General features: G+C 48.1%; 1 protein-coding gene across 5 annotated transcripts in view; it reads right to left on the bottom strand.

Moving 5' to 3' along the window:
- Positions 1-16,956, bottom strand: part of DNAH6 (dynein axonemal heavy chain 6) — a 203,099-nt gene that overhangs the window by 82,314 nt on the left and 103,829 nt on the right. For all 5 annotated transcript variants that reach the window (XM_065549807.1, XM_065549809.1, XM_065549810.1 and 2 more), the window contains 6 exons: positions 14,822-15,057; positions 12,467-12,728; positions 11,380-11,503; positions 10,585-10,781; positions 3,972-4,175; positions 2,301-2,426 (listed from right to left, as the gene is read on the bottom strand). In XM_065549807.1, coding sequence (XP_065405879.1) covers positions 2,301-2,426; positions 3,972-4,175; positions 10,585-10,781; positions 11,380-11,503; positions 12,467-12,728; positions 14,822-15,057 — 1,149 coding nt within the window. The remainder of the gene's footprint in view (positions 1-2,300; positions 2,427-3,971; positions 4,176-10,584; positions 10,782-11,379; positions 11,504-12,466; positions 12,729-14,821; positions 15,058-16,956) is intronic.

Raw genomic sequence — 16,956 nt, 5'->3', positions numbered from 1 at the left:
GCATTGCCCATTGGGTGAAGACCTTGTTGAGAACTGAATTGTGAATCTCCCATTTGTGGTCCATGGAAAAATCTCTGCTGAGACTGTCCGCTAGGGAGTTCTGAACCCCTAGTAAATATGCTGCTGACAGGGTTATGTGATGGTGGTTGCACCAACTCCAGATGTTAACTGACACTATACAAAAAGGAAGGGATCTCATTCACCTCTACTCGTTTATATATAAGACAGTTGTTATGTTGTCCTTATTATGTTGACATTATTTGAACATGTCGGGATTGGATGAGTGGAAGGAATGCATTACAGACTTGATGGACTATCCTGAGATCTAGTAAACTGGTATGCATTCTGGATTCTCGAAGGGTCCGGATGCCTTGTGCCATATAACCACCTGTATGAACTCCGACTCAGACCATGCGGTGATCAGAAAGAATTGGAGAGGTGTTGGTCCGCACCATCCCTTACACACTCTGTTCAGAGCATGAGGACAGTTAAGGCGCACGTGTGGACCAACGGACACTGCTTACTAAAAAATTACAAACTCAGGTGCATGGGGCACACACGTATCCATGCGCATAGGGACCATCACTCGAAGAAGTATGTTTCTGACATCTCATGGATGTCTAACCATCAGGTCAAGCTCAACAACGGCTAAAACAGAGTTCTGAATCTTTCTGCACATGCCCATTGTTAACTGTGGGCAACACCATCCTGCCTGTCACTCAGGCCCATAACCTGGCTGCCATCTTCAAATTGGTCCTCTCTCTAGGTCTGCACATACAGGTTCTATCTCAATCTTTCAGATTCTTTCTGCATAACATCTCTAAGATATGGCCTTTCCTATCCATCCATACAACTAAGACCCTCATCCAGGCTCTCATCATCTCACATCTTGATTACTGCAACATCCTTTTCTTTGGCCTTGACAAATGCAATCTTGTCCTGCTCATATCTATTCAGAAGGATGCTGCAAAGATCATTTTTCTAGCATGTCACTTTGACTATGTCACCCCACTCTTTGTATTCCTCCACTGGCTTCTCTTTCTCTATCGCATCAAACACAAGCTGCTTGTCTTCATTTTCGAGGGCCTTTACGGCCTATCCCCCCCACTTATCACTCATTCTCTATCAAGATGTCGACTCTCACCTCCGATCGCCTCATGTTACCAGCCTCCATTGCCCACTTGTTAAATTCTAAAAAAAGCACCTTCACGCTTTCTCTCATGATGCCTTGGGAGGAGCTCCCCTTAAATATCCATAGAGCTACCTCATTTATCTTCCTTCAAATTTCTCCTTAAAACCCTCCAAGATTCGAATTTCCATAGGAAATGACTTAAAAATTTTGCATTTAGTCTAATAAATAACAGACTTGTACTACATCCATAATCCTCAAGCCTAGCTCAGCTACACCAACCACAGGACCCTAGAGGAGGGAGTTGTGAGAAACGGTAGCTTTACATCACCTCTGGGAGTCCCATGATCCCAGGAAATACCATGTTCACCCCCAACATATATTAAAGCAACCTCAGGAATTCCCCTCTGCCAGGGGAATCCCCATTTGGCCACTTAGCATCATAGAATCACAGGACTGGAAGGAACCTCGAGAGCTCATCTAGTCCAGTCCCCTGCCTCACGGCAGGACTAAGTATTATCTAGACCATCCCTGACAGGGGTTTGTCTAACCTGCTCTTAAAAATCTCCAGTGATGGAGATTCTACAACTTCCCTAGGCAATTTATTCCAGTGCTTAACCATCCTGACAGTTAGGAAGTTTTTCCTAATGTCCAAACTAAACCTCCCTTGCTGCCATTTAAGCCCATTGCTTCTTGTCCTATCACCAGAGGTTAAGAAAAATAATTTTTCTCCCTCCTCCTTGTAACAACCTTTTGTGTACTTGAAAACTGTTATGTCCTCTCTCAGTCTTCTCTTTTCCAGACTAAACAAACTAATTTTTTCAATCTTTGCTCATAGCTCATGTTTTCTAGACCTTTAATCATTTTCGTTGCTCTTCTCTGGAATTTCTCCACATCCTTCCTGAAATGTGGCACCCAGAACTGGACACAATACTCCAGTTGAGGCCTAATCAGCACGGAGTAGAGTGGAAGAATTACTTCTCGTGTCTTGCTTAGAACACTCCTGCTAATACATCCCATACATCCCCAGTGGTTCTGGGATTTTGTGGCCAGAAAAAACTGAAGTTCATAGACGAAAATTTTGATTACGACGCTCCTACTAATTCCAACATATTAAAAGAGATAGAAATACAATGATAATAATTTAAGTTTATGGATAAAAGATACATACCTCTTCTAGAAGAACAGGTAAACCCAATCTAATAGCATTCTCAAGAGTACGCAGGAAACCAGCATCTGTAAGCTTAATTATCTTTAAACCAGATTTCATTTCTTTGTTTCTTATCCACCGATTTGCCTATGTAGGAAACAAGAGAGTAATCACTAAGGTTGGCTAAGTGTCACATTTGACCAGAAGGTTAATTAGCATGTTTGCCTCAATATTCAGAAGTGCAATTCTTAAGACCACTGCTTTGATCAGGAAAAGTAAATTAATTGCATTAACTCTTTACACCTGAGAAGCATCACCAGAAAATAAGGTTTTTGCTTGTATTTGTAATATCTAAGGCTTTTACACTGCACGGTGTGATATTCAACTGTGCTGGTACTGCTCGTATTTTATTGGCCTTTATAGGTCCAGATTGTGCCATTCAAGGAATAGAATCATTTTGGGGAGTAGCGTGAGGCAGCACCACACCAAGAGGAGCTCTATGAGGGACTATATCTCAGAGGGCAGCTTCCAGTGAGATTACACACACTGTGTGGGGTAGATTACTCTTCCTGCTGCACCCAAGGCTGGTGTGGAGAGGCAGGATTGGCCTCCCATTCATCCCCTTTAGGACGAGCTGTGCACTAGGAAGGAGCAATCCCTGTGCTCACCTGACCCACCCATACGACCTGGCCCATTCAGTCGGCAGCCCCTCTCCTCCAACAAGGACACCAGGCCATGAAGAGAGACCTGTATGATGTCTAGGGAAGAGGAAAGGGTGGTGCTGCAGGGTTGAGTGAAGAAGGAAGGAATATCCACACTGTCACGATTGGACCCTAAAATAGATTTATACTTGTAATGTTTTAAATGTAAAAATTAAATTGAAAAAGGTTTTTCATTCTAAATTCTTTCATTGTGCTCACCTACCGCTTCCAATAATCACAAGTTAGGGAAAAGGAGTGAACAATGCAGGGAATTGTCCTAACAAAATTGGTTGTGGTTCAATGGTCGTTTAGCACTAGGTCAATTAAGGGGATTCAGAAAACCACAAAAATATGTGGTGAAAGAGTTATAGCACAAAATAAACTCCAGTTGTGAGGCAGGAATATGCAGTTTTTTCTTTCCTCCTTTTTAGGTTAAACAATAATAATAGTCTTCACAGTCTTTCATTTTATGAAACTCCTTTCATAGCTTTGACCATCTTTGAGACTCATCCCTGGGCCTTTAATAAAAACTGGACACAATCCTGTTTTTCCTCCGTTGGCAATACAGTTTATAGTTTTCATATTGTGGAGGGGTTTTAATAGCACACATTTTGCACAATCATTTCCATGTTATTTATAGTTAGAAACCTCTTGGTAAAGATTCATAGTACTCTATTAATTATTTTAAACCTATTCCAATTTTGATTGGAATGAGAATGTTAAATTAGAGTCCATGCAATACCTGAAACACTATCGTGTTTTTTATTTTTAATCACAGATCTCATATTGAAAACGTATGGACCAGATGCTCAGCTGGTGTTAGTCACTATAGCTCTACTGAAGAATGTTGATTTGCACGAGTTGAGGATCTGGCCCCAAGCCAACAAAGAAAAAGGTGTCAAGTGTTAGAATTGTCTGGTACAAAAACTTCCGGAGGAGTTGAATTTTTGGAAAGGGAGCTGCATCAGTACAGTTTACAATCAGTGCTCACCTGATCCTGGGGGTCAATCATCAGTGGCCAGCGTCGCCCTCGAGTCACAAGAATCCCATTCTCGGTAGACACATAGTCACGTGGTAACCCATCTGTGTTCCACTGGCGAATTTCATAGGGATCTCCCAAAATGTTTATAAGACTGAAGTCTGGACTGATAGGAATCTCTAGATTCTGACATTTCTTGATCCAGCAATCTATCAGCTGAGACAGAGAGATATTAATTGTAAAAAGAGATTCATGGGAGATTATATTACTTCATGGGAATAGGACAGTTACCTGTTCCGTAACTGGCGTTCTTCGAGATGTGTTGCTCAGGTGTATTCCACTATAGGTGTGCGTGCTCGCCACGCGCATCGGTACCGGAAGTTTTTCCCTTAGCAGTATCCGTAGTGGGGGAGCACTGCTGCGACACCTGGAGTGGCGCCGGTATATCGCGACATAAAGGGGACTGCGTGCTCCCCCCACCCTCAGTTCCTTCTTGCCAGACAACTCCAACAGAGGGGAAGGAGGGTGGGACGTGGAATACACCTGAGCAACACATCTCGAAGAACGCCAGTTACGGAACAGGTCACTGTCCTTTCTTCTTCGAGTGATTGCTCATGTGTTTTCCACTATAGGTAACTCCAACCTATCCCTGATGGAGGCAGGTAGGAGTGTAAGTATGAAATGTCAAGGGTTTCCTGGGCGGAGCACTGCTCTACCAAACCCAGTGTCATCCCATGATTGGGAGACGATCGCATAGTGCGATGAGAAAGTGTGGACAGAGGACCACATAACAGCCCTACAGATGTCCTGGATAGGGACATGAGCCACATAAGCCGCAGACGAGGCCTGGGCTCTCGTCGAATGAGCCTTCACTATAGGAGGCGGGGGAACCCCTGTCAGATCATAGCAGGTGCGAATGCACGAAGTGAACCAGCGGGAGATCTTTGAGATCTGGGTGGAGACCGGTCGTCCCCTATTGCGCTCAGCCGAAGCAATAAAAAGCTGGGGGGACCTTCTAAAGGGCCTGGTTCTGTCCAGGTAAAAGGCCAGCGCTCTGCGCACGCCTAACATGTGTAGGCGGCGTTCCTCATTGGAGGAATGGGGCTTAGGACAGAGGAGCGGGAGGAAAATATCCTGATCCATGTGGAAAGCCGAGACTACATACGGCAAAAAGGCAGGGTGAGGGCAGAGCTGAACCTTGTCCTTATGAAAGACCGTATATGGCGGTTCAGAGGTCAGGGTTCAGAGGTCAAAAGGAGGCCCTGTGAGGCGGGAGAGTACCAGGTTTAGATCCCAGAGCGGGACTGGGGGTCTGGCATAAGGGAATGCCCGGTCTTACCCTTTCAGAAACCGGGCCGTCATGTGATATGAGAACACAGACAGGCCCTGCACCGGGGGATGGAAGGCCGAGATGGCCGCCAGGTGCACCCTGATATAGGAGGGCGCGAGATCTTGAGTCCTAAGGGACAGGAGGTAATTGAGGACCTGTTGGATAGGTGCAGAGGAGGGAGAGGAACCTCTATCCCTCGCCCACACAGAAAACCTATACCACTTAGCCAGGTAGGTGCACCATGTGGAGGGTTTCCTACTTTCCAGCAGGACCCTCCTAACGTCCTCAGAACACCTGCCCTCCTCCGCATTCAACCATGAAGCAGCCACGCTGTCAGATGGAGCGCAGCTAGGTTGGGATGGAGGAGACGTCCTGCCTCCTGGGAGAGGAGGTCCGGGCATAGCGGCAGCCTGCAAGGAGGGGCCGCTAAGAGTTGCAGGAGGGACCTGTACCAATGCTGACGGGCCCAATCCGGGGCTATGAGGATCATCCTCGCTCCGTCTGACTTCAGCTTCTGCAACACCTTGTCTATTAAGGGGAAGGGCGGGAAGGTGTACAACTGGGGCTCCGACCATGAGAGCAAAAACACATCCGACATCGCCCCGTCGCCCTGCCCCGCCCTGGAGCAGAATCGAGGACACTGTCGATTCTGGGCAGTGGCGAACAGGTCTACGTGGGGAGTGCCCCACTGTAGGAAGATCCACCTGGCCACGTCCCTATGAAGGGACCACTTGTGCTGCTGGGAGAATACCCTGCTCAGGCGGTCCGCAAGAGAGTTGCTCTTGCCCGGCAGGTAAAAAGCCCGCAGGAGTACATTGTGGGCTGTACAAAACTCCCACAGGAGCTGGGCTTCCTGTCATAAGGCCCTGGAATGCGTACCGCCCTGCTTGTTGACATAGTACATGGCGGTCGTGTTGTCCGTAAGGACTCTGAGTACCCTCTCTTGGATATGGTGGCGGAATGCCATGCAGGCGAGGCGTATGGCCCTGAGCTCCCTGACATTTATGTGGAGGGCTAAGTCTCCTGGGGACTACAACCCCACGTGCGCTCCCCAGCCCAGGTCCGAGGCGTCCGACACTAGGTCTTGTGAGGGAGGAGGGTCCCGGAAGGGGATACCCCGGAGCATGTTGCCCCGGAGGGACCACCATTGGAGACCTGCCACCACCCTGGGCGGCACTCTGACCACCATGTCCAGGCTGTCCCTGGCCTGCGAATACCTGGAGGCCAACCACAGCTGGAGGGGCTTCATTCGAAGCCTGGCATGTCGCACTACATAGGTGCATGCTGCCATGTGGCCTAGGACCTGAAGGCACACCTGTTCTGTGGTTACCGGAAAGGCTGTGATCCGGGCGATGAGAACTTTGAGCGCCTCGAACCTGTCCCTTGGGAGGAAGGCCGAGGCTACCCGGGAATCTAGCAGTGCGCCTATAAAGGTTATGCGCTGAACTGGGATTAATGTGGATTTCTCCTCGTTTACCAGCAGGCCTAGGACACCGCAGGTGCCTAGCTGGTAACTCGTCTGCTGCTGCACCAGGGATTGAGACCGGCCCTTGAGCAGCCAGTCGTCTAAGTAGGGGAAGATCTGCAGCCCTTTCCTCCTGAAGTGGGCTGCAACTACCGCCATACATTTCGTAAACACCCTGGGGGCCGTAGAGAGGCCAAAAGGGAGGACCTTAAACTGGAAGTGGTCCTGTCCCACCAGGAAACGGAGGTAGCGCCTGTGATCCTGGAAATGTGGATGTGAAAATACACATCCTGGAGGTCCAGTGACGTAAACCAATCCCCCTGGTCTAGGGATGGAATAATGGAGGCCAGGGACACCATGCGGAATTTGTAACGCACCAGGAACTGGTTGAGATTCCGCAGGTCGAGGATGGGCCGAAGTCCGCCTTTCGCCTTGGGAACGAGGAAATACCTGGAGTAAAACCCCTTGCCCTGGTATTCTCGAGGCACCCTTTCCACCGCTCCCAAGAAAAGGAGGCATTGTACCTCCTGACGGAGGAGGAGGGCATGCTCCGGAACCACCGTGTGGCACCGTGACAGGGGGCAGTTGGGAGGGGTTGCCACAAACTGGAGCCTGTACCCCTGGGAGATGGTGCTGAGGACCCATTGATCCATTGTTATAGTGGACCATTGGAGTCGGAAACCTAATAAACAGTTGAAAAAAAGCAACTTTATTAACTGGGTGGGGGGAACACTGGCAACAGGCCCGGTGATCCCGCTCAACAAGTCAAAACTGCCGTTTCCTGGGGCGTTTGCCCTTCGAAGCACCAGGTCGCTGGGCCAAAAGGGATTGGCGCTGTGACCGACGCCTCTGATCCCTCTGCCGCTTAGGCGGGGGTTCATAGTTACCCCTAGCTTGTGGAGCGGGCGGTTGAGGCCTGGGCTTGTCCTTTGCAGGTGGAACATACAGGCCCACGTCTGAAGGGTGGTACGGGAATCCTTCATCCCATGCAGATGGGTATCAGTTTGATCAGCAAACAGGGCCTTGCCATCAAACGGCAGGTCCTGCACTATTGACTGGGATTCAGAGGAGAGTCCTGAGAGAGAAAGCCACGATGCTCACCTCATGGAGACAGCTGTAGCCAAGGAGTGAGCGGCCATGTCCGTCGCGTCCGAAGCAGCCTGGAGAGCCGCCTTGGCCGCGGTCGCCCCTTCTTGGACAAGCGCCCGAAACTCCTTCGCCTCGGTATCAGGGAGGAAGCACTCAAACTTGGGAGAGATCCCCAAAGGTTGAACTCGTAGCGGCCCAGAAGCGCCTGATGGTTGGCCACGCGGAGTTGGAAACTTGTCCATGAGTAAGACTTTCATCTGAAAGAGTCAAGTCTACGAGCGTCCCTGTCCTTGGGCGTGGGCGCAGGCTAAACATTCCTCTCGCGGTGGTGGACCAACTCTCCCACCAGGGAGTTAGGGGCTGGGTGAGTGTAGAGCTACTCAAGACCTTTGGCAGGGAAGAAGTATTTCCTCTCAGCCTTTTTGGAAATAGGGGCAAGGGAGGCCAGCGTTTGCCAAAGGCCAGCGGTAATATTGGCAACTTCTTGATGAAACGGGAGCGCCACACGCCCCGGGACCAAGGAGGCCAGGACATTAAAAAGTGTGTCAGAGGGCTCCTCCATCTCCTCGGCCCGGAGCGCGAGACTGGCTGCCATCCTCCGAAGCAGCTCTTGATGGGCCTTAAAGTCCTCTTGCGAAGAGGGAGGCGGTACCACAACCAAATCGCCCTGCGCCGTCGAGGTGGAAGGTACAGCACCGTCAACAGCAAGCGGCACCATGAGCTCTACTTTGGGGTCCGGTGCCGAAGCCGGTGTCGGAGGATCGGCACCCACAGCTTGATCCCGGTACCACGGCGATGTGGGGCGGCCCTGGGAAGCTCCCACCACGGAGCGAGGACCGAGGTGCGCCGGAGCCTGAGGCCACGGCGCTAGCTGACACCACTGACTCTGCCATGGCACAGTCTGGAGTAGAGGCACGTCGGGCGCCGGAGGTGCAGGTTGGTCCGGCGGCACGGGTCAGCCCCGGGATAGACGACAGCGCGTTGACACCGAGGTTCGGGAAAAGTGAACGGTGCCGTAAGAACGGCTGGAACGGTCCCGATTGTGACGGCTCCAGGACTTCGACCTGGAGGAGGACGAGATGTAAACGTCCGAGGAGCTGCATCTGGACTGTCCGTGGCACCCGTGGGCCCAGTGCCTCGGTGCTAGGGAATGCGGGGATGCGCTGCGAGCCTGACCTCTACAGTGCCGGGTCCTGGAGTGGGAGCGTCGGTGCCGACAGAGTCGCGACCTATTCCTCTCGGAGTCGCTAGAAGAAGAGGGATGGTGTCGCCTCTTTCTTCCGGCACGACAGCGCTCAGGACCCGACGAATGGGATACACTCATGGCAGAATCATGACGCGGGGTCAATGTGCGTCGTGAACCCCTGCTAGGTGCCTCAACCCGGGAAGGTGCTTCAATCTCCGACTCCTTCGGGGAAGGCTGGTGGGCAATCAAGGACAGCTTCCCGTGAGACCGGGGGACCGAGTGCTGCGGCGCTGCGGGCACCAGAAGCGTCAATATCTCACACGCGGCCTGAGCTGCCTTTGGCGTCGAGAGCATGCACACCTCTGGAGAGGCTCGTGTGGACGGGACAGGATTACTCCACTCAGCGTGAGTTGGAGGTCTCTGTCCTGATGGGGATCGTGGGCTGCTCAACTCGGGTCTAGCCTCACCCCTAGTCTTTTCCCGGTGCCTCTGTGATTTCCCCATCCTCTTAGCTGGGGAACGGTGCCGAGACGTTGAAGGTGCCTCACTGCGCACTGAGGATGCGGTACCGGGAGCAGATTCAGAGAGGCGCTCGGGAGGCCCTTCGTTGCGTGCCGACGACGCGGATCCCGGCGTGGTGCCGGCTCGATGCGCCGGTGCCGGGGCCAATGCCGACTCTATTAAGAGCGCTTGGAGTCGGATCTCACGCTCCCCTTCTTCGTTCGCGGCTTGAAGGAGTGGCAGATCTTACACTTCTCACTAATGTGAGACTCGCCCAGACAGCAAAGACACAGAGTGTGGATCACTTCTGGATATAGAATTGCGACAAGAGTTGCACGACTTGAAGCCTGGGCCATGGGGCATGCCCCGAGCCAGACACTAACAGAAGAAAAGTTCAGCAAAGAAACAGTTCAGTGAACTAGATACCAGATACTAGAACTAGATAACGCTGCAGCCAAGGCTGGAGCAAGTTCCGACTACCTTCACTGGCGGCAAGAAGGAACTGAGGGTGGGGGGAGCACGCAGTCCCCTTTATGGCGCGATATGTCGGCGCCACTCCAGGGGTCGCAGCGGTGCTCCCCCATTACGGATACTGCTAAGGGAAAAATTTTCGGCACCGGTGCACGTGGCGAGCACGCACACCTATAGTGGAATACACATGAGCAATCACTCGAAGAAGAATGTAACAATAGCCTGTTGGAACTAGTTGGTAGTAATTAAAAGTTATCATCATTGGATGGCTGCTTGATTGCTTAGAAGGCGACAAGTAAGTGTCTTTAATTCATTTCAGAATAGACAGGAGTCCTTGTCTTGTACTAATAATAATCCTACCCCCTTCACAATTGTCACTAATGGCTGAATATGTATTTAAACTGAACTCTGGACAGCAAGGCTGAGGATCATTAATGCAGTTGTGGGGGAATGCTTAGACTGACACTGTCCATATTGTACCTGTTCAGAAGCTAGAGCAATTCTACAGTGATGCCAGTTTGGTACCTTTCACAAGCACCACATTATGGAGGAAAAAAAGAAAAGGGAGATTATTTTTACTCACCAGTTGCCTATAAAGTGCTGTAAAAGCCCCATAATAGGCAACGCAAGCAGCTGCTATGAACACATTCCCTATGATGTTTGAAATCTCATCTTCAAAATTCCTGATGCTCTCTTCCCACCGAACTTGTTCATCTCCTAATGCAGCTGTGAGCTTTCCAGCTCTAGTGAGGCGAGCTTGGGTAAGTGCCATGGTCCTTGCTAAACAGTTATAAAACGATTGGACTGTGATTAGTATTAAAAAGTCAATTTTTCCTAATAATCTTTTCCCTTGCTTTCTATTTTAGCCTCCCTCTTCCCATACCCTTTCCTCTAGCCTTAACTTCTACAGTGGCTTCCTGGCAAAGTTCTTTTTGGCCTATTGATTGGGTACTTCAGGACAGACTATGGTCCATGAACCCATATCTTGACCTCGCCAAACTCCCAGCACAGCCTCTTCCAATCATCCTGCTGTGATATTATCATCACCTGCTACTGGAACCAGGTTGCTCCAGTTGAAGCTGCCTGAAGGAATAGTCACAAGCCTAACTGTTGGCAGCAGATGTAGTGTCTCCTCACCACAGTACTGTGTGGCCAGAGAAGCACTGGGGGGACAGAGTGCTAGTAAATCATGTGTTTGACCCTTTCAATGGAGTCCTACTGATGTGCATATTAATTTCCATACCACTGTGTTGTGTATAGTATGAGACTGTCTGGGTCAGGGCTAGCTAGTTTCCCCTGATCCAGCTAGCTGTATAGTGAAGGCATGTAAGTAAAAGACTAACTTAACTGTTTAACGACTTCAAGAGAAATCACTTACCAAGGCTCTCTTTTTCTTCAAGGCTTCTTTCATACTGGTCTTGTAATGCCTGGATCTGATCCTCCACCTGCTTTAATTTCTTTTGCTTGTCGCGAAGGGTAGCCATAGTCGCATCGAGCTCAGCCTAAGAATGTAAGGAAATCTTTAGGTGAAGGCTTTCAAACCTGGTGGCCTGATTTTTAGAAGAGCTGAAGTCAATGGAAGTGACAGGTACAGGGGACTTGTGAAAATCAGGTCACTTATTCAGGTGCCTACACATGAATAAAGAGTCTTTTTGAAAGATGTGGCTTTAAACCAGAACATTTTTGTCCTATTAATAAAATGGCATTTTCATAACGAGCGCCTCCATCATTTTTCTAGAGAGTAGGCTATGAAACTGTCACACCCTCTAGTCTCTGCTGTAACCAGGTTGGCTGAACATTGACACAGGACCAATGGCTGGGGAAAGTCTCCCTTGGGCCACAGCTCTTTGAAAATTCATTCCCCGATGACTTGTGTTTAGTCAGTCTTGGAAGAACTCAGTGATAATGTCATGTACAATACCTGATTGCCCCATGTGCCCCACGAATGGAGTACCCATCTGATGCTTAATTCAGCACTTACAGACAGTAGGGAGAAGATACGTCATCCTTGGAACTGGAAGTAGCTTCTGTAGCAAGGCAGGACAGCAGCCCAAGAGGCTACTTTCTGCTGGATTTGGCCCAAAGAGTTAAAAGAACAATTATGGATGAAAAATTTTTTATTACTTAGATCATAGAATCATAGATTATAGGACTGGAAGGGACCTCGAGAGGTCATCGAGTCCAGTCCCCTGCCCGCATGGCAGGACCAAATACTGTCTAGACCATCCCTGATAGACATTTATCTAACCTACTCTTAAATATCTCCAGAGACGGAGATTCCACAAATCAGATCAGAAGCTCCTTGGAGCAGAAACTGATTTTTGGTCGGTGTACAAGGCCCAGCACAGTGGGTCCTGATCCATGACTGGGACTTCTAGGCGTTACCGCAGTAAAAAAAAAAATTAACAATATAATGAAAGTTATCATTCTAACAAATAAAAGACATTAGAGACATAAACACGCACCTGTGCAGCATTTAACTTTTGCCTCTTTGGCTCAACTTCTTTGACGACTCTAGAGTATAAATCCATGGCTCTCACCCACATGCACATTGACCTACAGGCCCTGGACACCTTCTCTACTTTTTCAGGCACAAAATCTGGGTTATTTATATATTTCTGAAGCTTTAACAATATTTGAGGCTTTATATTTTCTTTATCGTATTCTAAAAGTTTTTTGAGGAAATTGGAATCTCCAAGGAGCTGTTTTGCTGCTGCCCAGTCAGGCCTGAAAGAAAATAACAGTAACAGAATTTGAGAGAGACATGCCCTGAGAACATGATCTTAAATAACAAATTTGCACTTTTCAGACCATTTCCTCTTGCTTGGTACAGTGTTTTGAAGAGCTTGACCACAACCAGTGCTTGATAAAAACATAGCAACAGAATTTACATTTCGATATCACATGTAATTAACATAAAAGTGCTATAAACTAGATCTCCTCTGTAGGACACATGTAAGCAAAGGGCTAGGCCTCCGAATGAAAGCTAAGAAGCGCTATTGCAAGAAGACTGTAGCTCTGCTGCTCCAAATTGGCATTTAGACTTGAGAGACTAATGCTTTGTGAAAGTGTGAATTGAACTACAGGTAGCACCTCTGTGGATTTCAAATAATCTATAGACAAAGGCAGGCTGCCAAACCTGCTACTTTTCTAGTAGAATGGGCCCTATGGGCTTTCGGACTCTGAAATTCCAGCCAAGTCACAACAGGTCTGAATCTGTACTTTAATCTCCTGAGACAATCTTTTAACCAAAGAGTTGGGCCTTTGTTTCTCTCTCCAACAACCATGTGAATTTCCTATATGGTTTAGTCCTGTCAAGGTAATAAACTCTTTTCACAATGAAACCATGGAATCTAGTCTTCCCTGGTACACAAGCTTGTAAAAAACTGGATTGGCTCACATGAAAATGCAAAGCCACCTTAGTCAAAAATGTTGGATGTGTTCCTTATGGAGAATCCACCGCCAACTTGGAGTTCAGCGAATCAGATCCTCAGCTGGTGAGAATCCATGTCGCTTCTTTGAGGTCACCGGAGCTATGCCAATTTACACCAACTCAAGATCTGGCCAAGAGACTTCTGTACTGACATGATATCTGTTAGGAAAAACTCATCAGCAAAAGATGATAAGAAGACCAGTCTCTTAATGGTTAAAAAAAGCAGCTTCCGAGAGCTCAGTGAGAAATTCTCAAAGTAGAAGTGAGAGGAGGCTTACTAAAAAGTAACTCAATCTCAAATTAAATAATACATTTGGTTTATTTGAAGAAAAACTACTTTATTTATAGTCACGATTTAAAAATCCATCTAGTTGGGAGTAAATAACTCAGTGGTACTTATGCTTTAAGTAAAAAATACTCCAATATTCTGTAAAAAGGGAGAATTTGACCTGTGGAATGTTCAGTTTTTGAAATGTGGATTGTTTACCATGCCAGATATTTTAGCATCATTATCTAAAATATGGCTTTTCGTTGTTTTGTTTTGTTATGCTATCTTATTGATGTAATCAATCTCTACATCCTCTTTGGACGTTAATTGCTCCATTGCTTGAAGCATACCACAACTTTATGCTTCAAGAAACTAGAATTTGACCCAAGCACATCAAAGCTGACAAGTTTTATCATTAGGGATTTTGGAAACTCTTATAAAATAATTGCTTGTATCAAAGACACAAAGTACGCCATGCAAAATTAAATGTAACCCTATAATTTAGTCTTCCTTCTCCTCATTCAGAACTGGTTTCAAAGAATATATGTGGTCTGTTACTATAAATTAGCGATGGACTCAAGACACATAATTTGGAACTGGTTCTGAAACTTTGAAAAAGTTCAAGAAGTTTGACATGCGGTTTTAGTCCAGCCCACTACAGAGAATGAAACCAGTTATGAACTATAGATGCCAATCTAGATCTGAACTTCCCCAAAGTTCAGGGGTGTTTTGACTCAGGGTTTTGGTTCAGGCCAATCTTTTTCATAAATATAATCACCACATCACGGTGGATGATGATACCATTTTTCTGAGAAACGTGTAGAAGGTGTTTTGCGTGAGAGACCCACAAAGCAAAGCTCAGCTAAGCAGTTGTGACTACAGCTGTCAAAGAGACAATGCTCTGATTCAACCATGATATTCTCCACATTAGTGTACTCTTCCTATTAAAATGTGAATTTACTGTAGAAGTAGGTACCATTATACAAAACATTTCACTAAGGAAGAGCTGGGAGGAGAGGGGGTGGGGAGAAAAATCAAAGAAAAAACAAAGAAAAATATTAACAAATAATGGGTTAAAATAAATTAAAACAAAATACTATATAGCTCTGAATGGCTTACTTTGCATTTAAAAGAATGGAGATAGCTTCCATTACAGTCATGACAAGATCCGGAGGCTTGGTAAAAACTCTAATTTCAGATATATCTGCTTTATCCAAAGAGTCAAGAGCTTTGTTTGCAGCCTCTAAAGCTGGGAGAGCTTCATCCAGATCCCGTTGAGCATCATCGGCAATTGCCTGAGTCTCTTCCGCTTTCACTTTGGCTATAGCTTCATCTTCTTGAACAACACGGCGAACCTCAAAATTAAAGGTGCAGTGAAATATTTGCAAAACACAACAAAGATTTAAATGGCTTAACTTGTTCTGTCTTATTTCTTTAACGGGTTTGCTTAACACTCACTTCTGCATTTTTGGTTTTATACATAAAGTATGCAAAATAGAATTATAGAGGAGCGTCACTGGTCCTGACATGCCCAGAAAGTTATTAATTGGTGAAAGATACTAAAATCCCATTATTTTTGAGGCGCAAAGGCCAAGGATCTGCAAGGACAGACCAAATCCTGTAGGCCTCAGGCTCAGGCCTACCACTGGCAGCATAGCTGTCTGCACTGCTATTGACCTTACCTCAGCAGCCGTAACCGCTAAGATGTGTGTCACAGAGAGCACGAGCGATGTTAACGCTTCTTGGAGCAGCATTAACTAACATGGGAAAGGTCTGCATAAACTCTGCGGCATCCACAGAAGAAACATTTGTACTGGTAGAAGCTACACTACAGAAAAGCAGGACACAGTCTAACTGCCTTTCCCTTTCTGCAATCCCTGTCAAGGCTCAGTTCTGCGCTTTTAGGCCCTTGTGCTCCTCAGTATGCAGGGCCGGCTCTAGGCATCAGCAAAGCAAGCACGTGCTTGGGGCAGCCCATTTGCAGGGGCGGCAGGGATCCAGCCTGGGAGCTGAGAACCAACAGGGGGCCCTGGGAGCTGTAGTTCCTTGGTTAGCTCCCTGCCTATAGAGCCAGCCCTGGAGCAGAGAAAGAACTACATTTCCCAGCATTCCCTTGGCCACTACCAACAGGAAAGAGGGGGAGGGAGTGAGGAAGCTGAGACCTCATGCTGCAGCCTGCTGTGAATGGAGAGCTGCGCTGTGAGTAGGGATTCCATATTTTAACATTCAAAAAATAGGACACTCCACGGGGAGGGAGGGTAGCCCCACCCTGCCCCCATCCACTCCCTCCGACTGCCCCCCACAGAAACTCCAACCCATCCAACCCCCCTGCTCCCTGTCCCCTGATCACCCCCTCCTGGGACCCCTGCCCCTAACTGCCCCCCAGGATCCCACCCCCTATCTAAGCCCCACTGGTCCTTGTCCCCTGATTGCCCTCTCCTGGGACCCCACCCCCTATCTAAGCCTCCCTTCTCCTTGTCCCCAACTGCCCCCTCCTGAGACCCCCCCCCCCCAACTTCCCCCCTAGGACCGAACCCCCTACCTGTCCCCTGACAAACCCCTGGGACTCCCATGCCTATCCAACTGCTGTCTGTCCCCCGACTGCCCCCCCAACCCCTGACCCATCTAACCCCCCCTATTCCCTGTTCCCGACTGCCCCCCCAAACCTCCACCCCATCCAACCCCCCTTGCTCCCTGTCCCTTGACTGCCCCCCCAGAACCCCCTACCCCTTCTCCAACCCCCCAGCTCCCTTACCGTGCCACTCAGACCAGTGTGTCTGGCTTCGTGCAGCACCAGACACGCTGCTGCATACATGCTGCTATGCTCCCCTGCGGAGCCACAGCGCTGCCCCCCCACCCCCAGCACCTGCCTTCCAGATTTGAACACCTCAAAATTCAGGAGTGCTCAAGCTCAGTTTGGGCAGCTGTTACTTCATTTCTCCCAAATCAAATATACTGATCCACTGTAACTTGCTGTAGAAAAAGTAGGATAAAATTGAGCAAGAAATGCTTCCCTGTGGTTATTAGGACTGGAATTACTATTTTCAACAGCCATTGCCTTTTTTGTTTGTTTGTTTGTTTGTTTAAAAGGAAAACAGTGATATTGCATTGGCAAATTCCCCATAGAAAGAAAGAGTGGAACAAAAGAATAATAAAGGCACCTCAACTTTTCCTCATTTACATAGGACAGTCTTATAATATGCATCCAGATATCCTCCAATCACACAAGCTGAAAACTGTTCCACTTTACTGCA

The sequence above is a fragment of the Chrysemys picta genome, chromosome 6, assembly GCF_011386835.1.
Source record: "Chrysemys picta bellii isolate R12L10 chromosome 6, ASM1138683v2, whole genome shotgun sequence".
Lineage (NCBI taxonomy): Eukaryota > Metazoa > Chordata > Testudines > Emydidae > Chrysemys > Chrysemys picta.
Note: the sequence above shows the minus strand (reverse complement) of the source record. Positions and strands in the feature narration are given on the sequence as shown.